Genomic DNA, 25,893 nt, shown 5'->3' with positions numbered 1-25,893 from the left:
ACAAGCATTTAGCTAGATATTACTGTTGGAGCTAGAAACACAAGCATTTAGCTAGGTATTACTGTTGGAGCTAGAAACACAAGCATTTAGTTAGATACTACTGTTGGAGCTAGAAACACAAGCATCTAGCTAGATATTACTGTTGGAGCTAGAAACACAAGCATTTTGTTAGGTATTACTGCACTGTTAGAGCTAGAAACACAAGCATTTAGCTAGATATTACTGTTGGAGCTAGAAACACAAGCATTTAGCTAGATATTACTGTTGGAGCTAGAAACACAAGCATTTAGCTAGGTATTACTGTTGGAGCTAGAAACACAAGCATTTATCTACACTCACATTAACATTTGCTAACCGTGTGTATGTGACCAACACAATTTGATTTGAACATCTGCATATCTGTGTATGAGACCAATAAACTCTGATTTGACACCTTTCACATTAAGATATACTGGGAGGTTACAAATCTACTATAGCCACAGTATAAGAACTGGTCTAAGATCAGTTTAAAAGGTAAAAAATATCATGAAGATTTACTATAGCCACAGTATAAGAACTGGTCTAAGATCAGTTTAAAAGGTAAAAAATATCATGAAGATTTACTATAGCCACAGTATAAGAACTGGTCTAAGATCAGTTTAAAAGGTAAAAAATATCATGAAGATTTACTATAGCCACAGTATAAGAACTGGTCTAAGATCAGTTTAAAATATAATGAAGATTTACTATAGCCACAGTATAAGAACTGGTCTAAGATCAGTTTAAAATATAATGAAGATTTACTATAGCCACAGTATAAGAACTGGTCTAAGATCAGTTTAAAATATAATGAAGATTTACTATAGCCACAGTATAAGAACTGGTCTAAGGCGTTGTTACAGCAGCGGCGAGCCCAGAAGCACACTTCTTTGTGTTGGTGGACAGTTAACTTCCCGCTTGAGATCATTTAACCTCATGAAGGAGCGAGCAGCAACAGTCATGCTTTAACGAGTGCAATTAATTAGTGTCAAATAGAAATACAACTGCTTCTAATAGTTGTCTTGCATACAGTTCACTACAAGAAAAAGAGGTCTAGAGCCGTTCATATGCATGATAACGTCATTTGCATAATCAAGCTAATTAAATAACAAAATCGGTGGCTGTGGCCCGGGTGGTTGCCAGGCGGAAAGGAAGGAGTTAACGAAATGCAGGGCAGTAATTGGGTGAAGGGTGACCTCTTGGCAGCAAGTCAGTGACGTGTTTGACGGGTCGCCACTAGATCACGGCTAGTGTGTGTGTGTGTGTGTGTGTGTGTGTGTGTGTGTGTGTGTGTGTGTGTCTGCGTGTGTCTTGGCAGCCAGTCAGTGACAGGTCTGTCTGACAGGTTGCCACTAGATCACGGCTAATTCTCATCACTGACCTTTGGAGACTGAGACTCAACCAGTTAACTTACCAATGGTCTTCTCCTCTACTCTGGGCTGGGCAGTCTATAGTTAGTTATATAACGTCGCTCGCGTGTGCGTGTGTGTGTGTGTGTGTTACACCGGACTCCAAACCATAATGATGAATAGAGGAACATTTGCTTCGCTGCTCACTATGCGGTCTATTCCGTTCACAATAGGAGTGAGGCTCAGTAGGCTGCCTATTTAGTCTAAGATGTTGTCATAAATCAGCTGTACACTAGACGTCTGCTAAAACATACCCCAGGCTTTACAGTCTGAGCTCAAAGAGACACAAACCAAATTCGACTATACAGAAATAAATAACAACTGATAAAATACAGAAACTCAAAAAAACACAGAAGGCAAGAAACATAACATCTTTAAAGGAATGAATTCAGATTTGTTTTTTTTTAATAGAATATTAATTTATAATAGGAGTAGATATAATATAATAATTACTACAAGTTGTCAACAGATAAATATTGGAATTATATTTAAACATTTGCTCTTACAGAACTATAATTTCCTCATCTGTAACTAAAACCAAACTATTATAAAAAATGACTCCCTCTTTTGGGAAACAATAACAAAAAGGTCCTGTTAATTTTGTTACATGATGAGTTTGAAGAGACCTAATACAATATATGTTTATTTGAATACAGTATTTGTTATCATAAATCAAGTGCATTTTATTCATAACAACTGCAGATAAGATTTCCCCGATAGGCCTTCAAACCATGTTAGCGAGCGTCAACACACCGTTATATTAATGCATACAAAAACACTAGCGTCATTGAATATTCACCCAAAACATATTCGCCGCATAACGCAAATACCCGTAACCCGGGGTTACGTCTTTTTAAACATTCAAATCAAGGGGACTTGGATGAGGGTTGCATTAGAATAGATTACTGAGGCTGCGTGTGATTCCTGTATACATCTGTCAGAGAGTAGCCTAATGCGTACGACAGATAGACAGAGAGAGAGGTCCTCTTCTCCTGTAACGCTGACATTAACAATAATGTACTATAATTAAATCTAGCGTTCCAGCGCTCAGCGCCCAACCAGGGCTTTGATTTTAATAGGTGATGGAGGGGGGAGGGGGAGGTCTCGGTGTGTGTGTGTGTATGTGTGTGTAACGGTGTGTGTCACGGCCAGTCTGAAGGATTGTGAGTAAAAAAGCAACGCTGGGCACAGCAGGTCACATCTGATAAGGCAGCAGAGAGGGGGACGTAGGGACAACTAGCTAACGGAGACGGAGACGCCAAACGTCCCCCTGTCCCCCCGTTCAAACTGCAGGTACCAGCCTATTCATAACTAACCAATCAAAAAACAAACAGAGAAATGGAGAGGAAAGAAGAAGACAGGAAAAGAAAGGAAGGGAGAAGAGAGAGGGAGGGAGGTATTTCCAAACCGTGTGGACCCCCAGACTGAGCCAGACAACAAAAATAACAACATCTTCTGAAAACACTCTACCCAGAAAACACACAATTATAACATCTTCTGAAAACACTCTACCCGGGAAACACACAACAACAATAACATCTTCTGAAAACACTCTACCCGGGAAACACACAACCTCATTCAACGCATAAGAATATGAAATATTATATGTAATGGATTGGATTAAGGACACAGCTGAAGAAAATAAAGCTTTAATCCGGACAATGAAAATTACTTGGAAAAGAAGCTGGAATCTGCAAAAGCAGATAAAATATATTAAAATGGTCCTGAGCTGATATCCACATCTGATAAACAGCTTATTGTGCTCAATTTAATTTATATTGTATGCCATGTTTGACTTTTCCACAAAACAGGCACAATTAACTAGACAGATTTAGTTCCTGCTAAACATTTTTATTTATTCTCATAAAATCACGAGGGTTTTATTAAGAATAAAATGTTTGGGGGAAATCTAATGACTCAAGAAATTAATAATTATGGACCTCATCTTTGTCTCTCATCTCTCTCTCTCTCTCTCTCTCTCTCAGTCCATCATTTTGTCTCCTGTTATTTTCTCTCTCCCACCTTTGTACTTCTTCCTCCAACCTCCCACAACCACCACCTCTCCACACCAGACCATAACAGACCAGACCAGACCATAACAGACCAGACCATAACAGACCAGACCATAACAGACCAGACCATAACAGACCAGACCATAACAGACCAGACCATAACAGACCAGACCAAACCATAACAGACCAGACCAGACCATAACAGACCAAACCATACCATACCAGAACCACACATCCCACCACCTCACACAGCCCACCACCTCACCACCCCTCTCAACGAGCGAGCTGCGGCACCCCAAGATAGTCTCTACCACCCCTCTCCCCGAGCGAGCTGCGGCACCCCAAGATAGTCTCTACCAGCCCTCTCCCCGAGCGAGCTGCGGCACCCCAAGATAGTCTCTACCAGCCCCTCTCCCCGAGTGAGTGGAAAGGAGGGAAAACGTTAAGCATGTGTAAAGTAATGGGGGATTATTTACATTGGGCGATTAGTTATTTGTGCTGTTGTTTGAATGTTTTAATGGATGTTCTGTGGAATGACAGAACAAATGAGAACTACTGAGAACAACTAAGAACAACTAACAACAAATGAGAACTACTGAGAACAAATGAGAACAACTAAGAACAACTGAGAACTACTGAGAACAACTGAGAACTACTGAGAACAACTGAGAACAAATGAGAACAACTAAGAACAACTGAGAACTACTGAGAACAACTGAGAACAACTGAGAACAACTATGAACAACTGAGAACAACTATGAACAACTGAGAACAACTGAGAACAACTATGAACAACTGAGAACAACTGAGAACAACTGAGAACAACTGAGAACAACTATGAACAACTGAGAACAACTGAGAACAACTATGAACAACTATGAACAACTGAGAACAACTATGAACAACTGAGAACAACTGAGAACAACTGAGAACAACTGAGAACAACTGAGAACAACTATGAACAACTGAGAACAACTGAGAACAACTATGAACAACTGAGAACAACTGAGAACAACTATGAACAAATGAGAACAACTGAGAACAACTATGAACAACTGAGAACAACTGAGAACAACTGAGAACAACTGAGAACAACTGAGAACAACTGAGAACAACTGAGAACAACTATGAACAACTATGAACAACTGAAAACAACTGAGAACAACTGAGAACAACTATGAACTACTGAGAACAACTGAAAACAACTGAGAACAACTGAGAACAACTGAGAACAACTATGAACAACTATGAACAACTGAGAACAACTGAGAACAACTGAGAACAACTGAGAACTGAGAACAACTATGAACAACTATGAACAACTGAGAACAACTATGAACAACTGAGAACAACTGAGAACAACTATGAACAAATGAGAACAACTGAGAACAACTATGAACAACTGAGAACAACTGAGAACAACTATGAACAAATGAGAACAACTGAGAACAACTATGAACAACTGAGAACAACTGAGAACAACTGAGAACAACTGAGAACAACTGAGAACAACTGAGAACAACTATGAACAACTATGAACAACTATGAACAACTGAGAACAACTGAGAACAACTGAGAACAACTATGAACTACTGAAAACAACTGAAAACAACTGAGAACAACTGAGAACAACTGAGAACAACTATGAACAACTGAGAACAACTGAGAACAACTGAGAACAACTATGAACAACTATGAACAACTGAGAACAACTGAGAACAACTATGAACAACTGAGAACAACTGAGAACAACTGAGAACAACTATGAACAACTGAGAACAACTGAGAACAACTGAGAACAACTGAGAACAACTGAGAACAACTGAGAACAACTGAGAACAACTGAAAACCAAAACAACTAAGGGGTGACGGCCACCACTTTGCAAACGAAAATGTGAAACAAAACAATGTTCTGTTGTTTTAAAATGCTTTGTTGTTCCTGACATCATGGTTTAATTCCAATTAGCCAGTTAATGACTTAATGTCATGCTCTCTGATCTGGTGGCTCGTTTCAACCTAATATCCACTGCCAAATCATTTCCAATCCTGCTGGATATTAAACTCTGTAGTACATTTGATGGAACAGGACATTTTAGTGGTGTGACAACAACTTCCAGGCTGACAACAATGCAATATTTACAGGTGGAAACAAAGATCTTATTTAAATATATAATAACTCATGAAGGACTAACATTGTATTTATTTATCTATTTATTTATCCGTTATTTTACCAGGTAAGTTGACTGAGAACACATTCTCATTTGCAGCAACAACCTGGGGAATAGTTACAGGGGAGAGGAGGGGGGATGAATGAGCCAATTGGAAGCTGGGGATGATTAGGTGACCGTGATGGTAAGAGGGCCAGATTGGGAATTTAGCCAGGACACCAGGGTTAACACCCCTACTCTTATGATAAGTGCAATGGGATCTTTAATGACCACAGAGAGTCAGGACAACAGTTTAACGTCCCATCCGAAAGACGGCACCCTACACAGGGCGATGTCCCCAATCACTGCCCTGGGGCATTGGGATATTTTTATTGAAGACCAGAGGAAAGGGTGCCTCCTACTGGCCCTCCAACACCACTTCCAGCAGCATCTGGTCTCCCATCCAAGGACTGACCAGAACCAACCCTGCTTAGCTTCAGAAGCAAGCCAGTAGTGGGATGCAGGGTGGTATGCTGAAATACCATTGAAAAGATTGGAATGCATTGAATTCCATTGCTGTTCTCCATCAGTCCTGCTGAACGTGTTGGCCTTTCAGTGCCCTGTACTGACACTCCAGTCCATCAGCCAGGCTGCTACAGTGATTCACTCTGTACATAAACAAACAGTGAAACAGTCAACTATGTGGCTGGCTCTCTCAAGCCTGATCCAGTCCTCTCTGGTAAGAGAGAGTCACACTACTAATCTGTGCTGCAGACAGAGTGATACTCAGTGCCATACGCCTGGCCATGTCCATGACTGGGACTTCGGGGAACACCAACCCATGCCAAGCCAAGCCCAACCCAGCCAGGCTACAGTATGCCATGCTTCGTAACCCTGGTGCCCCTCAGTCTGCCCTATGCCAACATAGAGTACCACCCTTTCCTCCTCTTACTTTCTCGGTCTCATCCCTCTTCTCCCTCCCTCCCTCCCTCCCTCCCTCCCTCCCTCCCTCTTCTCCCTCCCTCTTCTCTCTCTCCCTCCCTCCCTCTTCTCTCTCTCCCTCCCTCCCTCCCTCCCTCTTCTCTCTCTCTCTCCCTCCCTCCCTCCCTCCCTCCCTCTTCTCCCTCCCTCCCTCCCTCCCTCCCTCCCTCTTCTCTCTCTCCCTCCCTCCCTCCCTCCCTCCTCCCTCTTCTCTCTCTCTCTCTCTCTCTCTCTCCCTCCCTCTTCTCCCTCCCTCCCTCTTCTACCTCCCTCCCTCCCTCTTCTCTCTCTCTCTCTCTCTCTCTCTCTCCCTCCCTCCCTCTTCTCCTCCCTCCCTCTTCTACCTCCCTCCCTCCCTCTTCTCCCTCCCTCCCTCTTCTCTCTCCCTCCCTCCCTCTTCTACCTCCATCCCTCTTCTACCTCCCTCCATCCCTCTTCTCTCTCCCTCCATCCCTCTTCTCTCCCTCCCTCCCTCCCTCCCTCTTCTCCCTCCCTCCCTCCCTCCCTCCCTCTTCTCTCTCTCCCTCCCTCCCTCCCTCTTCTCTCTCTCTCTCTCTCTCTCTCCCTCCTCTTCTCCCTCCCTCCCTCTTCTACCTCCCTCCCTCCCTCTTCTCCCTCCCTCCCTCTTCTCTCTCCCTCCATCCCTCTTCTACCTCCCTCCATCCCTCTTCTCTCTCTCTCCCTCCCTCTTCTCCCTCCCTCCCTCCCTCTTCTCCCTCCCTCCCTCCCTCTTCTCCCTCCCTCCCTCTTCTACCTCCCTCCATCCCTCTTCTCTCTCCCTCTTCTCCCTCCATCCCTCTTCTCCCTCCCTCCATCCCTCTTCTCCCTCCCTCCCTCCCTCTTCTCCCTCCCTCCCTCTTCTACCTCCCTCCATCCCTCTTCTACCTCCCTCCCTCCCTCTTCTCCCTCCCTCCCTCTTCTACCTCCCTCCATCCCTCTTCTCCCTCCCTCCCTCTTCTACCTCCCTCCATCCCTCTTCTCCCTCCCTCCCTCCCTCTTCTCCCTCCCTCCCTCTTCTACCTCCCTCTTCTCCCTCCCTCCCTCTTCTACCTCCCTCCCTCCCTCTTCTACCTCCCTCCATCCCTCTTCTCTCTCCCTCCATCCCTCTTCTCTCTCCCTCCCTCCCTCTTCTCTCTCTCCATCCCTCTTCTCTCTCCCTCCATCCCTCTTCTCTCTCTCCATCCCTCTTCTCTCTCTCTCTCCCTCTTCTCCCTCCATCCCTCTTCTCTCTCCCTCCCTCCCTCTTCTCCCTCCCTCCCTCCCTCTTCTCCCTCCATCCCTCTTCTCCCTCCCTCCATCCCTCTTCTCTCTCCCTCCATCCCTCTTCTATCTCCCTCCTCCCTCCCTCTTCTACCTCCCTCCATCCCTCTTCTCTCCCTCCCTCCCTCCCTCCCTCCCTCTTCTCCTCCCTCCCTCCCTCCTCCCTCCCTCCCTCTTCTCCCTCCATCCCTCTTCTCCCTCCCTCCATCCCTCTTCTCTCTCCCTCCATCCCTCTTCTCTCTCTCTCTCCCTCTTCTCCCTCCATCCCTCTTCTCTCTCCCTCCCTCCCTCTTCTCCCTCCCTCCCTCCCTCTTCTCCCTCCATCCCTCTTCTCCCTCCCTCCATCCCTCTTCTCTCTCCCTCCATCCCTCTTCTATCTCCCTCCTCCCTCCCTCTTCTACCTCCCTCCATCCCTCTTCTCTCCCTCCCTCCCTCCCTCCCTCCCTCTTCTCCCTCCCTCCCTCCCTCCCTCCCTCCCTCTTCTCTCTCTCCCTCCCTCCCTCCCTCCCTCTTCTCTCTCTCTCTCTCTCTCTCTCCCTCCCTCCCTCTTCTCCCTCCCTCCCTCTTCTACCTCCCTCCCTCCCTCTTCTCCCTCCCTCCCTCTTCTCTCTCCCTCCATCCCTCTTCTACCTCCCTCCATCCCTCTTCTCTCTCCCTCCATCCCTCTTCTACCTCCCTCCCTCCCTCCCTCCCTCTTCTCTCTCTCTCTCTCTCTCTCTCCCTCCCTCTTCTCCCTCCCTCCCTCTTCTACCTCCCTCCCTCCCTCTTCTCCCTCCCTCCCTCTTCTCTCTCCCTCCATCCCTCTTCTACCTCCCTCCATCCCTCTTCTCTCTCCCTCCCTCCCTCTTCTACCTCCCTCCATCCCTCTTCTCTCTCCCTCCATCCCCTCTTCTACCTCCCTCCATCCCTCTTCTCTCTCCCTCCCTCCCTCTTCTCTCTCCCTCCCTCCCTCTTCTACCTCCCTCCCCTCCCTCTTCTCCCTCCCTCCATCCCTCTTCTCCCCTCCCTCCCTCCATCCCTCTTCTCCCTCCCTCCCTCTTCTACCTCCCTCCATCCCTCTTCTCTCTCCCTCCATCCCTCTTCTATCTCCCTCCTCCCTCCCTCTTCTACCTCCCTCCATCCCTCTTCTCTCCCTCCCTCCCTCCCTCCCTCCCTCCCTCCCCCTATCCCTCCCTTACTCCATCTGATTGGCAGTATTTCCTGAATGCAAAAGGAGTTCCTAAGCCAGCATACTAAACTGCCCTCCTCCTCCTCACTCCCTTTCTCTCCCGCTTCCTCCCTCCTTCCATCTGATGGCATGCTTTCTTGAAGAGTCCCTGTCCCCCCTCCTCCTTCTCCTCCTGCTATCAGTCACTTAATTAAACAGGTCTCAGAGCAGTGTTCACAACATGACTGATGGCTGTTAAATGAAAACGCTGCCACAGACTGGGAGACAAGGGGACACAATTAAACAAAGAGAGGAGAGAGATACAGGAAAGAGAGAGAGAGAGAGAGAGAGAGAGAGAGAGAGAGAGAGAGAGAGAGAGAGAGAGAGAGAGAGAGAGAGAGAGAGAGAGAGAGAAGGCCCAGGTCCACTGCTGTCTAACATGTTGTCTTGTCTGAGGTCTGTATTTCCACCTCATTACAAGCCTGCCTTAAGGAGACCGGACGTCCGTCTGTAGCAATGCAGCTAATAAGGTATGTGGTATCACTGCCATGATTTTAACAAGCTACAATGTATTCAGGGGAAACGCTCAAGTGACATTATACGTCTTGAACATTGACCAGATCTATAGCTTTTAGTAGGGGAGAGATGTGCTGTAAAGCTCCCTGCTAGTAGGGGAGAGATGTGCTGTAAAGTTCCCTTCTAGTAGGGGAGAGATGTGCTGTAAAGTTCCCTTCTAGTAGGGGAGAGATGTGCTGTAAAGCTCCCTTCTAGTAGGGGAGAGATGTGCTGTAAAGTTCCCTTCTAGTAGGGGAGAGATGTGCTGTAAAGTTGCCTTCTTGTAGGGGAGAGATGTGCTGTAAAGTTGCCTTCTTGTAGGGGAGAGATGTGCTGTAAAGCTCCCTGCTAGTAGGGGAGAGATGTGCTGTAAAGCTCCCTGCTAGTAGGGGAGAGATGTGCTGTAAAGCTCCCTTCTAGTAGGGGAGAGATGTGCTGTAAAGTTCCCTTCTAGTAAGGGTGAGATGTGCTGTAAAGTTCCCTGCTAGTAGGGGAGAGATGTGCTGTAAAGTTCCCTGCTAGTAGGGGAGAGATGTGCTGTAAAGCTCCCTGCTAGTAGGGGAGAGATGTGCTGTAAAGCTCCCTGCTAGTAGGGGAGAGATGTGCTGTAAAGCTCCCTGCTAGTAGGGGAGAGATGTGCTGTAAAGCTCCCTTCTAGTAGGGGAGAGATGTGCTGTAAAGTTCCCTTCTAGTAAGGGAGAGATGTGCTGTAAAGCTCCCTTCTAGTAGGGGAGAGATGTGCTGTAAAGCTCCCTGCTAGTAGGGGAGAGATGTGCTGTAAAGTTCCCTTCTAGTAGGGGGGAGATGTGCTGTAAAGTTCCCTGCTAGTAGGGGGAGATGTGCTGTAAAGTTCCCTGCTAGTAGGGGAGAGATGTGCTGTAAAGTTCCCTGCTAGTAGGGGAGAGATGTGCTGTAAAGTTCCCTTCTAGTAGGGGGGAGATGTGCTGTAAAGTTCCCTTCTAGTAGGGGGGAGATGTGCTGTAAAGTTCCCTTCTAGTAGGGGAGAGATGTGCTGTAAAGTTCCCTGCTAGTAGGGGAGAGATGTGCTGTAAAGTTCCCTTTCTGTTTCCTTCATCAAGCTCTCTTTCATGTATTTTATTTATTTGTATGAAAACTGACGAAAAAAAAATAAAAACCATGAAATCAAATCCATAACATGAACTTTCAAAATGTACCTTACCTTCCCTGAGTTCAATCAAAACATGCTTTAGGCTGTTACTCCATCCACTGGTATATTCAGCCACACCACCAGCAGTATAGTAAGGCCAGCCTTCCCTCTCCCTCCATCCCTTCATCCCTCCCTCCATCCCTTTCTTTCTCTACCTGCTGTTCCCAGTGGATCCCTAGCAGGGCTAAAACTTAGCGGCAGATGTTGGGTTGCTAACTTGGCTCTGAAGTGGCTCCCTGTCTCCCCGGTCTCCACGACAACACAGTCAAACCACATCAGATCTCTGCTCCCCTGCCCTGGGGCGAGAGCCGCACCACAGCTGTGGCCAACCCCCGCTCTACCTTTGGTGTTGCACGCCCTCGGGCGTTAAATGTGAGACCAAAAAACTAGCTGTTCGTTTTCCCCTCCACCCGCTCTCTCTTTCTTTCTCTCCCCAGCCGTGGTCCTGGGGCCCTCTCCCTCTGCTCTATTTCTCTTTCCCGCTCTCTCTTTCTCTTCGCTCTCTCTCTCCACTGCAGCAGCCTGGTTCGCGGGGCTCAGAGAAGGAGGGAGGAGGGATAGACGGATGGAGGGAGAGAGAGGAGCGAGGGAAAGACCCTGAGGTCCCCATGCTGAACAGATGTTTGTGACAACCTGCTTCCTTACACCTGTATGAGTTTTTGTAACACTGCACTGCCGATCAGCCCACTGAAACATTCATGACCCCGGGGGCTTGCTGTCGGTCATCAAAGACCACCGCCCCCTCCTGTCCTCCCTCTCCCCTACCTCCATCCCTTGTCTGCCCTCTTCTCTACACTCCTCTTCACTGTGCTCTGTGGTGGCCCACCCTGTCTCCCTGCCCCGCCTGCCTCCCACCAGTCTGCCTGGGACTCTCCCCTGCCTCCCTCCCTCCTCCCTCCCTCCCTCCCCTACCTGCCTACCACCAGTCTGCCTGGGACTCTCCCCTGCCTCCCTCCCTCCTCCCTCCCTCCCTCCCCTACCTGCCTCCCACCAGTCTGCCTGGGACTCTCCCCTGCCTCCCTCCCTCCTCCCTCCCTCCGCTACCTGCCTCCCACCAGTCTGTCTGGGACTCTCCCCTGCTTCCCTCCCCTTCCTCCCCTACCTGCCTCCCACCAGTCTGTCTGGGACTCTCCCCTGCCTCCCTCCCGCCTCCCTCCCTCCCCTACCTGCCTCCCACCAGTCTGCCTGGGACTCTCCCCTGCCTCCCTCCCCTTCCTCCCCTACCTGCCTCCCACCAGTCTGTCTGGGACTCTCCCCTGCCTCCCTCCCGCCTCCCTCCCTCCCCTACCTGCCTCCCACCAGTCTGGCTGGGACTCTCCCCTGCCTCCCTCCCTCCCTCCCGCCTCCCTCCCTCCCTCCCACCTCCCTCCCCTACCTGCCTCCCACCAGTCTGCATGGGACTCTCCCCTGCCTCCCTCCCTCCCCTTCCTCCCGCCTCCCTCCCCTACCTGGCTGCCACCAGTCTGTCTGGGACTCTCCCCTGCCTCCCTCCCGCCTCCCTCCCTTCCCTACCTGCCTCCCACCAGTCTGCCTGGGACTCTCCCCTGCCTCCCTCCCTCCCGCCTCCCTCCCTCCCTCCCCTGCCTCCCTCCCCTACCTGCCTCCCACCAGTCTGCCTGGGACTCTCCCCTGCCTCCCTCCCTCCCCTTCCTCCCGCCTCCCTCCCCTACCTGGCTGCCACCAGTTTGCCTGGGACTCTCCCCTGCCTCTCCTCCCTCCCCTCCCCTTCCTCCCGCCTCCCTCCCTCCCTCCCCTCCTTCCCTCCCACCAGTCTGCCTGGGACTGTCCCCTGCCTCTCTTCTCTCCCCTTCCTCCCACCTCCCTCCCTCCCCTACCTACCTGGAACTCCTCAGATTTTGATCCCATTATGGTAGCACCTCGCCACAGACTTGATCAAGGACTTGAAATACAGCGCCAAGGTTAAGCATCCGAAAGGACAACGGGGAGGGACAGGGAGCGGACACAGTACTCTCACGTCTGTCCATCTGTATGTCTGGTAACTCATGGCAACTCATCACCAGGATGTGGTTTGGTTAGCAACCACTTTGTTCCATTTAACTGTGAAATCAGGAAGGACAAATAACAATGTACTGGAGTTTTCTTTACACAACCGTTTGTCATTTCCTGTGTATTAACCACTTCATTACACAGGTTAGCTATTTCCCATGGGTGAAGAAACAACACACACACACACACACCTCTGCCGGTAAACCTAAGACAAATTGTTTATTTATCTGCCTGAGTGATCTCATTCACTGATCGACATCATCACAAACGTTTACCAAACACAATAACATATCTAGGCGGTGAAAACTCCCAGTATTATTTATTGATTAATTCTTTATTTATTCAGGAAAGACCCATTGAGACCAGGGTCTCATTCCCATGGGTGCCCTGATCAAAGCAATACAACAACCAAATACAACGTAAAACAAAACACAACGTCGATGAACAACAGCTCAGCTACTAGGTCCTCAATCAACCCTAAACTGTCCGAGCGGCACCAGAACATCCAATTGTAATGAGACCCTAGGAACCTCAAGAGTTGACCAACCCTGTGACCGGGTTTGGTATGTCATGTTTTTACGCTTCAATAACAAAGTTAGGTAAGTCAGAAGTTTGGGTAGTAGAGCTTTGTAAACAAGAAGGGAATAGTGAAGTGATCTAAGGGACTAATGAGAACCAGCCAGCCTTTTGATACAGGATGCAGTGACGAGTATAAAAACTATCACCTGTGATTAAGCAAATTGTACTATTGTAGACAGAATCCAAAGGTTTAAGAGTAGTGGCTGCTGCATTCTGGTAAATGATGTCACCATAGTCAAGAAACGGCAGGCAATCTGCTTCCTGTTGTTTAGGGACACGCCAGATCCAGAGTCAAAAATATAAAACGTCAAGTGTTGGTCCCATGTTTCATGAGCTGAAATAATAAAAGCTTATTTCTCTAGCATCCGTTAGTGAGAATTTCTCCTTTGCCTAGATAATCCATCCACCTGAAAGGTGTGGCATATCAAGAAGCTGATTAAACAGCATGATCATTACAAAGGTGCACCTTGTGCAGGGGACAATAAAAGGCCGCTCTAAAATGTGCAGTTTTGTCACACAACGCCACAGATGTCTCAAGTTTTGAGGGAGCGTACAATTGGCACGCTGACTGCAAGAATGTCCAACAGAGCTGTTGCCAGATAATTGAATATTCATTTCTCTACTATAAGCCACCTCCAACATCGTTTTAGAGAATTTGGCAGTACGTCCAACCAGCCTCAAAACCGCAGACCACGTGTAACCACGCCAGCCCAGGATCTCCGTCTTCTTCACCTGCGGGATCATCTGAGACCAGCCACCCGGACTGCTGATGAAACTGTGGGTTTGCATAACCAAAGAATTTCTGCACAAACTGTCAGAAACCATCTCAGGGAAGCTCATCTGCGTGTTCGTCGTCCTCACCAGGGTCTTGACCTGACTGAAGTTCGGCATTGTAACTGACTTCAGTGGGCAAATGCTCACCTTTGCTGGCCACTGGTACGCTGGAGAAGTGTACTCTTCACGGATGAATCCCGGATTCAACTGTACCAGGCAGTAGGCAGACAACGTGTATGGCGTTGTGTGGACAAGCAGTTTATTGATGTCAACGTTGTGAACAGAGTGCCCCATGGGGGCGGTGGGGTTATGGTATGGGCAGGCATAAGCCACAGACAATGAACACAATTGCATTTTATCAATGGCAATTTGAATGCACAGAGATACTGTGACAAGATTCTGAGGCCCACTGTTGTGCCATTCATCCACCCCCATCACCTCATGTTTCAGAATGATAATGCACGGCCCCATGTCGAAAGGATCTGTACACAATTCCTGGAAAATTAAAACGTCCCAGTGCTTCCATGGCCTGCATACTCACCAGACATGTCACCCATTGAGCATGTTTGGGATGCTCTGGATCGACGTGTACCACAGTGTGTTCCAGTTCCCGCCAATATCCAACAACTTCGCACAGCCATTGAAGAGGAGTCTGACAACATTCCACAGGCAACAATCAACAGCCTGATCAACTCTATGTGAAGGAGATGTGGCTCTGCATGAGGCAAATGGTCACACCAGATACTGACTGGTTTTCTGATCCACTCCATTACTTTTTGTTTAAGGTCTCTGTGACCAACAGATGCATATCTGTATTCCCAGTCATGTGAAATACATAGATTAGGGCCTAATGAATTTACTTCAATTGAATGATTTCCTTAAATTAATTGTAACTCAATAAAATGTTGAGTTTATATTGTTTTTCAGTGTATGTAATAAAAGAGAGACAGACACAGACAGACAGACAGACAGACAGACAGAGAAACAGAAAAATGCTAATTTGTACTGCTACTGTTACTGTTACTGTTACTGCTGCTGTTACTGTTACTACTACTGTTACTGTTACTGTTACTACTACTGTTACTGCTACTGTTACTGTTACTACTACTGTTACTGTTACTGTTACTACTACTGTTACTGCTACTGCTACTGTTACTGCTGCTGTTACTACTACTGTTACTGTTACTACTACTAATACCACTGTTACTGCTACTGTTACTGTTACTGTTACTACTACTGTTACTGTTACTACTACTAATACCACTGTTACTGCTACTGTTACTGCTACTGTTACTGCTACTGTTACTGCTACTGTTACTGTTACTGTTACTACTACTGTTACTGCTACTGCTACTGTTACTGCTGCTGTTACTACTACTGCTACTGTTACTACTACTAATACCACTGTTACTGCTACTGTTACTGTTACTGTTACTACTACTGTTACTGTTACTACTACTAATACCACTGTTACTGCTACTGTTACTGCTACTGTTACTGCTACTGCTACTGCTGCTGTTACTGTTACTAGTACTAATACCACTGTTACTGCTACTGTTACTGCTACTGTTACTACTACTGTTACTGCTACTGTTACTACTACTAATACCACTGTTACTGCTACTGTTACTGCTACTGTTACTGCTACTGCTACTGCTACTGTTACTAGTACTAATACCACTGTTACTGCTACTGTTACTGCTACTGTTACTGCTACTGTTACTGCTACTGCTACTGTTACTGCTACTGTTACTGCTACTGTTACTGTTACTGCTACTGCTACTGCTACTGCTACTGTTGCTACTACTACTACTAATACCACTGTTACTGCTACTGTTACTGTTACTACTACTGTTACTGCTACTGCTATTACTACTACTACTACTACTACTAATACCACTATTACTGTTACTGCTAGTTACTACTACTGTTACTGTTACTGTTACTCCTACTGCTACTGCTACTGCTACTACTACTACTACTACTACTACTACTACTACTACTACTAATACCACTATTACTGTTACTGCTAGTTACTACTACTGTTACTGTTACTGTTACTATTACTGTCACTGCTACTGTTACTGCTACTGTTACTGTTACTGTTACTATTACTGTCACTGCTACTGTCACTGCTACTGTTACTGTTACTACTACTAATACTGTTACTGCTACTGTTACTATTACTACTACTAATACTGTTACTGCTACTGTTACTATTACTACTACTAATACTGTTACTATTACTGCTACTACTGTTACTGCTACTGCTACTGTTACTGCTACTGCTACTGCTACTGTTACTGCTACTGCTACTGCTACTGTTACTACTGCTACTGCTACTGTTACTGCTACTGTTACTGCTACTGTTACTGCTACTGTTACTGCTACTGCTACTGTTACTGCTACTGCTACTGTTACTGCTACTGTTACTGCTACTGTTACTGCTACTGTTACTGTTACTGCTACTGCTACTGTTACTGCTGCTACTGTTACTGCTACTGTTACTACTGCTACTGCTACTGCTACTGTTACTGCTACTGTTACTGCTACTGCTACTGCTACTGCTACTGCTACTGCTACTGTTACTGCTACTGTTACTACTGCTACTGTTACTGCTACTGTTACTGCTACTGTTACTGCTACTGTTACTGCTACTGTTACTGCTACTGTTACTGCTACTACTGTTACTGCTACTGTTACTGTTACTGTTACTATTACTGTTACTGTTACTGCTACTGCTACTGTTACTGCTACTACTGTTATTGTTACTAGTACTATTACTGCTACTGTTACTGCTACTACTACTGCTAATGTTAATACTACTCTTACTGTTACTATTACTGCTACTGTTACTGTTACTATTACTGCTACTATTACTGTTATTGTTACTACTACTGTTATTGTTCCTATATCATGTACTATGGTTGGACTGCTGGCTACATTTTCCATGTTCTGATTATATATGCTTACAGAGAAAGAGAGGGAGAGGAGAGAGAGAGCGGGAGAAAGGGAGAGAGAGAGAGCGACAGAGAGAGAGAGAGCGATAGAGGAGAGGGGAGAGAGGGAATGTGAGAAAGACAGAGAGCGGTAGAGGAGAGGGGAGAGAGGGAAAGAGAAGGAAAGAGAGGAGAAAGGGAGAAAAGAGAGCTTTATTGAAAGTTTATAATCAGACATCACTCTATATATGGTTAGAGTACCAACACTCCTGTAAGACCAGAGCCAGCATCCATTAACCAGGCTGAACACTGGGACCTCCAACACTCCTGTAAGGCCAGAGTCAGCATCCAATAACCAGGCTGAACACTGGGACCTCCAACACTCCTGTAAGGCCAGAGAGTCAGCATCCAATAACCAGGCTGAACACTGGGACCTCCAACACTCCTGTAAGGCCAGAGTCAGCATCCAATAACCAGGCTGAACACTGGGACCTCCAACACTCCTGTAAGGCCAGAGAGTCAGCATCCAATAACCAGGCTGAACACTGGGACCTCCAACACTCCTGTAAGGCCAGAGAGTCAGCATCCAATAACCAGGCTGAACACTGGGACCTCCAACACTCCTGTAAGGCCAGAGAGTCAGCATCCAATAACCAGGCTGAACACTGGGACCTCCAGTATTAAACACACAGAGGACAGGACTGAGGTAAAGACAGGAGGTCTCCAGTATTAAACACAGAGGACAGGACTGAGGTACAGACAGGAGGTCCCAGTATTAAACACACAGAGGACAGGACTGAGGTACAGACAGGAGGTCTCCAGTATTAAACACATAGAGGACAGGAAACTGTTGGTCAATGGGATAGGGTTTTAGGTTTCATGAGAAAGGCACTTATCAAACACGAGAGAGAGAGAGAGAGAGAGAGAGAGAGAGAGAGAGAGAGAGAGAAAGAGAGAGAGAGAGAAAGAGAGAGAGAGAAAGAGAGAAATAGAAATATAAAAAGGAGAGAGAGAGAGAAACATAGGGAGGGAGAGAGAGAGATGTAGAGAGTGTGGTTGCTGAGAGTTCAGCAGATTTCTCCATATAGGGCCATTCCTGTCACACATCACATCCTGCTGCTGTTGCTGTGACAGTTTGCAGCTGCTCACACCCATTAGGTTACAACAACACAATGCTAACAACACGTTCCAGTCAACTTCCTGCCTCTGAACAATTGGCTCACACTACCCCAGTTCTATCGTAAATCTAGGGCCCGTTTCACAGATTAAGCCTATCCTGCACATTAGAGATTAAATGGACAAGGACCGGTTTCCCGGACACAGATTAAGCCTAAAAAGCACTTTTTAATGGTGAATGTCCATTGTCCAGCAAAAGGTTTAATCAGTGTCCGGGAAGCCGCTACTTAATCTTTAGTCTTTATTCAGATCCTCATTGGCTGACGCCGCGATGACAGCATTTGTTCCTGCGGCCAATAACGTAGAGTGGTTCAAAGACAGACTCCACAAGCCAAGATATCACTGTTACGACTGCTGATGATGGCTATATGACCCGTGTCAGTCTTGGATCTCATAGCTGGTTTTATGCGGTTGTGGGTTATGGGTTTGGGTTGAAACTCAGCGGTTATTTTCAGTGACTTACTTTGTCCGCGGTGGTAGGTCTCATGAGGGAAACACGGTCATACTGCCGCCGCAGTAAAGCCCACAGCGCATCCAGACGACCCTGAATACAGGAAGAAGAAAAAAGGACTGTGTTTGAACATTTATTCACGGCATATCGCTGTATTTATCTATACAAAATGTGTCACAATCAGAGACAATGGAAAACAAAGATACTGTCACTAACAGTTGTATGGAATCCATAACTTCGCAATCACAACGTAATTCATAGAATCGTTGAAGTGAAAACATTAGTGAAACCAAGCTTCCGGCAGCCACCTCCAACTGACTCGGCCTTATCAGGCTCTGACCAAAACAAGAGAGTTAAGGGAATAGGGTGCCATTTTCAGACGTAATGTTGAACGTACCTTTATAGGGGTATACCATTTGGACTCCTGGTGCTGGTGGTATGTAGGGGTGGGTTTGGGGGGCCGTCTGGCCATCGTGGGCTCTTCCACCTCCTCAGGAACAGACACTACAGCATTCTTAGCCTTCTCCAGCCTTGCCCCTTCCTCTGTAGAGCCCTTCTCTCCCCAACGCACCTGGTGGAGTCACATCAGACAGGGACCAGGGGTTATTTCAGGTTCCCATTCAGTCAATTCAGGAGGTGAAAATAAACATACTTCATTTTGTTGCTAACTTTTGGTAACATTACACCGTCCTGAAAAGTAAACTTTGTTTGTTACCCACAATTCATAAACTAATCCATTAGCTAACCACATATATCATAGCTATGTGGGTGTAAACAAAAGTCCATCCTCCCTTTCGTATAACCTGAAGAATAACCTGAATAATAACCTGAATAATAACCTGAATAATAACCTGAATAATAACCTGAAGAATAACCTGAAGAATAACCTGAATAATAACCTGAATAATAACCTGAATAATAACCAGAATAACCTGAATAATAACCTGAATAATAACCTGAATAATAACCAGAATAACCTGAATAATAACCAGAATAATAACCTGAATAATAACCAGAATAACCTGAATAATAACCTGAATAATAACCTGAATAATAACCTGAATAATAACCTGAAGAATAACCTGAATAATAACCTGAATAATAACCTGAATAATAACCTGAATAATAACCTGAATAATAAGCAGGTTTGGTGTTGTTTTTATTGTTTTGCTTCACAGAATTTCCTCCTAGGGTGTTTTGTGAGCTCCTAGCTTCCTACCTGAATAAACAGGTGTGGTGTTGTTTTTATTGTTCTCCCACAGTGCCTTTTTTTCTGCTTCACCCTAAGCTTCTTGTTTTAATTAAATGCATCACAGCTGTTGCCGGGTAAATCCACCGGCACGGCAGAAGAGAGGTGAGTGTTTAATTAGCGACACGTTCTTCAAGCTGTAGGTTAAGCCTCTACAATACAGAACAGATTTTCATGATCACCATCCACCTGGGAAACACCCACCCCCCTACAGATATACAGGACATACTGTATACTGTCTATCTATCCTGATGAATAAAACACACCTGCATGGAGGGACGCAGAAACACACACACACACACACACTGCTGCCTGTAAACCTAAGGCAACATGGGATATCCCTCCCGAAAGATACACTATCTACCCTGATGAAGAAAAGATTCCCTGTACATTCCATCGCTGCAGGTTGTGCGTCAACATGTCAGAGTCAACACGCTGCCTTTACAGGAAGAGAGAAAATGACACCTCTCCCCCACCTCTACCCCGATCCACAGAACCTCTACCCCGATCCACAGAACCTCTACCCCGATCCACAGAACCTCTACCCCGATCCACAGAACCTCTACCCCGATCCACAGAACCTCTACCACAGTCCAGAGAACCATTTCCCTGATCCACAGAACCTCTTCCCTGATCCACAGAACCTCTACCCTGATCTACAGAACATCTACCCTGATCCACAAAACCGCATCCCTGATCCACAGAACCTCTACCCTGATCTACAGAACCTCTTCCCTGATCTACAGAACCTCTACCCCGATCTACAGAACCTCTTCCCCGATCTACAGAACCTCTTCCCTGATCTACAGAACCTCTTCCCTGATCTACAGAACCTCTTCCCTGATCCACAGAACCTCTTCCCTGATCTACAGAACCTCTTCCCTGATCCACAGAACCTCTACCCTGATCTACAGAACCTCTACCCTGATCTACAGAACCTCTACCCTGATCCCCAGAACCTCTTCCCTGATCTACAGAACCTCTACCCTGATCCACAGAACCTCTTCCCTGATCTCCAGAGAGAAAGCCTCAGAGATGGGCTGTCTAGGAGTATCAACCTGGTGTTTATGGAGGAGGAGATGGTGGATAGCAGATGCATGAACAGATGAAATGCTCTGAGCAAAGCTCCAAAACTCTTGGGAAAAAGTTGAAGGTATGATCTTAGGAAAACAAGGGATTGTGGATGGTTAAGGAAGGGGGGATGGTATGAAGAAGAAGAGAGAGAAGAGGAGATGGGGGGACAGGACGGTGGCTGAGCAAAGCCCCAACACTCGTGAGTAAAGTTGGAGGGATGATTGCTTCCCCCCCAACGTCCCTCGGAAATCCCTGCTATGCCACCAACGTCCTCGGTGCTGAGTAGTAGGGGGTAGGGGGCAGGGGATAGGGGGTAAGGGGTAGAGGGTAGGAGGTAGAGGGTAGGGGATAGACAGTAGGGGGTAGGAGGTAGAGTGTAGGGGGTAGAGGATAGGGGGTAGGGGATAGGGGCAGGGGATAGACAGTAGAGGATAGAGAGTAGAGGGTAGGGGATAGAGGATAGACAGTAGGGGGTAGGGGTTAAAGGGTAGGAGGTAGGGGGTAGGGGATAGAGGGTAGGAGGTAGGGGATAGTAGTTAGGTGATGGGGTAGACGGGGGGATATGGGGTAGATGGGGGGATATGGGGTAGGTGGAAGGGTTGGTTAGGGGATAGGGGATAGGGGGTAGGGGAAATGGGGTATGTGGAAGGGTTGGGTAGGGGGTATGGGGTAGGGGGAAGGGTTAGGTAGGGGATAGGGGGTAGGGGGTAGGGGGAAGGGTTGGGTAGGGTAGGGGATAGGGGGTAGGGGGAAGGGTTGGGTAGGGGAAGGGTGTAGGGGGTGGTGAAGCAAGGGATTTAAACATGTTAGCTTGAAAGTTTCAACTACGTCTATTCCCTTTGGAGAAAAGCAAGCAGGCGAGGTACGTAGAGGATGAATGAGGGAGGAAAGGATGGAGGCAGGGAGGGAGGGAGGGAAGGAAGGAAGAAGGCAGGGAGGCAGGGAGGGAAGGAAGGAAGAAGGCAGGGAGGGAGAGAGGGACGCAGTGGGCTGAACAAAGGCCAGAGTTGGAAGGGAGGAGGGAGATGGAGAGGTGGAGAGGTGGAGAGGTGGAGAGGTGGAGAGGTGGAGAGGTGGAGAGGTGGAGAGGTAGAGAGGTAGAGAGGTGGAGAGGTGGAGAGGTGGAGAGGTGGAGAGGTGGAGAGGTGGAGAGGTGGAGAGGTGGAGAGGTGGAGAGGTGGAGAGGTGGAGAGGTGGAGAGGTAGAGAGGTAGAGAGGTAGAGAGGTGGAGAGGTGGAGAGGTGGAGAGGTGGAGAGGTGGAGAGGTGGAGAGGTGGAGAGGTGGAGAGGTGGAGAGGTGGAGAGGTGGAGAGGTGGAGAGGTGGAGAGGTAGAGAGGTAGAGAGGTAGAGAGGTGGAGAGGTGGAGAGGTGGAGAGGTGGAGAGGTGGAGAGGTGGAGAGGTGGAGAGGTGGAGAGGTGGAGAGGTGGAGAGGTGGAGAGGTGGAGAGGTGGAGAGGTAGAGAGGTAGAGAGGTAGAGAGGTAGAGAGGTGGAGAGGTAGAGAGGTGGAGAGGTAGAGAGGTAGAGAGGTAGAGAGGTAGAGAGGTGGAGAGGTAGAGAGGTGGAGAGGTAGAGAGGTAGAGAGGTAGAGAGGTAGAGAGGTGGAGAGGTAGAGAGGTGGAGAGGTAGAGAGGTAGAGAGGTGGAGAGGTAGAGAGGTAGAGAGGTAGAGAGGTAGAGAGGTGGAGAGGTAGAGAGGTGGAGAGGTGGAGAGGTGGAGAGGTAGAGAGGTGGAGAGGTGGAGAGGTGGAGAGGTACATCAAGCCGACAGCAGCACTCAACCCTTTATCCTGGATCCATCCATCCTGCGACTTAAGACAACCAGGCTGAGAGGAGAGAGAGGAGGAGGAGGGATGGCAGCACCTGTCATGTCAGACTCATATCATACCACACACACACACACACCGTACCGTAAACACACAACCCCAGAAGACTCTGCCTACCGTACACACACACACACACACACACACACACACACATACACACCGTACTGTACCGTAAACACACAACCCCAGAAGACTCTGCCTACCGTATACACACACACACACACACACACACACACGGCCCCTGAACATTCGCTTTCCACCCCTGATATCAGTGGCCGGCCCGGGCAGAGCTACAGTACAGCGAGGGGTTTGAGTTTGTTGTCATCTGGAACGTTTAACAAAAGACGTCCAGGCTGTTCCGTTCTGGGCACGCTGCTAGGTGACATTTCAGCACCAGATGACTACAGACCCACAGTGTCCGTGGTGATTCACACTGTGGGAACTAGTTCTGAGTGATGGGCCTTACCGTAAACAGGAACCAGCCAAGGCATAGCTAAAACTACACTGCTGTTTAGTAATGTTGTTAAGGGAAGTCATCTGACTATTTTAACATTACACTGCTGTTTAGTAATGTTGTTGAGGGAAGTCATCTGACTGTGTTTAACATTACACTACTGTTTAGTAATGTTGTTGAGGGAAGTCATCTGACTGTGTTTAACATTACACTGCTGTTTAGTAATGTTGTTGAGGGAAGTCATCTGACTGTGTTTAACATTACACTGCTGTTTAGTAATGCTGTTGAGGGAAGTCAACTGCAGTAAAAAGAATGATGCACATTAGGCAGAGCAGAGATGGCTGAAATAAAACGACATCATCTCCATTGACTTCATCGTTCCTCTGAATCTCCATTAAAAGTACAGTTGTATCCAGCGGCAGGCTCTCCGTGTCAGAGAAACCAACCCACGATGTTAACAGATAATTAACTTAAATCTGGATGGTTGTACAGTCGTCTCAAATAAAACTGTGAAGGACCTCGGCGTTACTCTGGACCCTGATCTCTCTTTTGAAGAACATATCAAGACTGCTTCAAGGACATCTTTTTTCCATCTACGTAACATTGCAAAAATCAGAAACTTTCTGTCCAAAAATTACGCAGAAAAATTAATCCATGCTTTTGTTACTTCTAGATTAGACTACTGCAATGCTCTACTTTCCGGCTACCCGGATAAAGCACTAAACAAACTTCAGTTAGTGCTAAACACGGCTGCTAGAATCCTGACTAGAACCAAAAAATTTTATCATATTACTCCAGTGCTAGCCTCCCTACACTGGCTTCCTGTTAAGGCAAGGGCTGATTTCAAGGTTTTATTGCTAACCTACAAAGCATCACATGGGCTTGCTCCTACCTATCTTTCCGATTTGGTCCTGCCGTACATACCTACACGTACGCTATGGTCACAAGACGCAGGCCTCCTAATTGTCCCTAGAATTTCTAAGCAAACGGCTGGAGGTAGGGCTTTCTCCTATAGAGCTCCATTTTTATGGAATGGTCTGCCTACCCATATGAGAGACGCAGACTCAGTCTCAACCTTTAAGTCTTTACTGAAGACTTATCTCTTCAGTAGGTCCTATGATTAAGTATAGTCTGGCCCAGGAGTGTGAAGGTGAACGGAAAGGCTGGAGCAACGAACCGCCCTTGCTGTCTCTGCCTTGTCGGTTCCCCTCTTCCCACTGGGATTCTCTGCCTCACTGACTTACTGGTGTTCTTCCATGCCGTCCATGGGAGGGGTGCGTCACTTGAGTAGGTTGAGCCACTGACGTGGTCTTCCTGTCTGGGTTGGCGCCCCCCCCTTGGGTTGTGCCGTGGCGGAGATCTTTGTGGGCTATACTCGGCCTGGTCTTCGGACGGTAAGTTGGTGGTTGTAGATATCCCTCTAGTGGTGTGGGGGCTGTGCTTTGGCAAAGTGGGTGGGGTTATATCCTGCCTGTTTGGCCCTGTCCGGGGGTATCATCGGATGGGGCCACAGTGTCTTCTGATCCCTCCTGTCTCAGCCTCCAGTATTTATGCTGCAGTAGTTTATGTGTCGGGGGGCTAGGGTCAGTCTGTTACATCTGGAGTATTCTCTTGTCTTATCCGGTGTCCTGTGTGAATTTAAATATGCTCTCTCTAATTCTCTCTTCTCTCTTTCTTTCTTTCTCTCGGAGGACCTGAGCCCTAGGACCATGCCTCTGGTATGATGACTCCTTGCTGTCCCCAGTCCACCTGGCCATGCTGCTGCTCCAGTTTCAACTGTTCTGCCTGCGGCTACGGAACCCTGACCTGTTTCACCGGACGTGCTTGTTGCACCCTCGACAATTACTATGATTATTATTATTTGACCATGCTGGTCATTTACGAACATTTTAACATCTTGACCATGTTCTGTTATAATATCCACCCGGCACAGCCAGAAGAGGACTGGCCACCCCTCATAGCCTGGTTCCTCTCTAGGTTTCTTCCTAGGTTTTTGGCCTTTCTCAGGAGTTTTTCCTAGGGAGTTTTTCCCAGCCACCTTGCTTCTTTCACATGCATTGCTTGCTGTTTGGGGTTTTAGGCTGGGTTTCTGTACAGCACTTTGAGATTTCAGCTGATGTACGAAGGGCTATATAAATAAATTTGATTTGATTTGATTTGATTTAGACATATAGTACACACTACAACATGTGTTGTGAATGTTACGGGTCTCTTACTGTCCTCCAACCTGTGTCACTCTCAAGATGGATGCTAGTAAAGGGCACACACACAGCTAAGCAGCTAGCACACACACAGCTAAGCAGCTAGCACACACACAGCTAAGCAGCTAGCACACACACAGCTAAGCAGCTAGCACACACACAGCTAAGCAGCTAGCACACACACAGCTAAGCAGCTAGCACACACACAGCTAAGCAGCTAGCACACACACAGCTACATGACCAGCATAGTGTTTAGAGTGTAAACCTCCATGCGTTTGATCCCTCCAGCCCCTCTCCCTCCGTAGTACGAGGCGTCTACAGTCGCCCACTTCTTCTTGGGCAGGTGGTCGTCCTCCTCCGGCTCCTACGGGGATAACAAACACGTCATGAATGTCGGTGCACACACACACACACACACACACACACACACACACACACACCACACACACACACGCACACACACAATA

The 25,893-nt window shown here is 47.4% G+C and overlaps 1 protein-coding gene across 1 annotated transcript in view; it reads right to left on the bottom strand.

Annotated features, from left to right (window-relative positions):
• LOC115200604 (anthrax toxin receptor 2-like) overlaps nt 1-25,893 on the bottom strand; it is a 115,161-nt gene that overhangs the window by 34,703 nt on the left and 54,565 nt on the right. Inside the window, exons 13-15 of the mRNA XM_029763781.1 lie at nt 25,692-25,790; nt 19,021-19,194; nt 18,636-18,716 (exon numbers count right to left, since the gene is read on the bottom strand). Coding sequence (XP_029619641.1) covers nt 18,636-18,716; nt 19,021-19,194; nt 25,692-25,790 — 354 coding nt within the window. The remainder of the gene's footprint in view (nt 1-18,635; nt 18,717-19,020; nt 19,195-25,691; nt 25,791-25,893) is intronic.

This window comes from Salmo trutta, chromosome 9, assembly GCF_901001165.1.
Source record: "Salmo trutta chromosome 9, fSalTru1.1, whole genome shotgun sequence".
Classification (NCBI taxonomy): Eukaryota; Metazoa; Chordata; class Actinopteri; order Salmoniformes; family Salmonidae; genus Salmo; species Salmo trutta.
The sequence above is the reverse complement of the archived record's forward strand: the minus strand, read 5'-3'. Positions and strand labels throughout refer to the sequence as shown.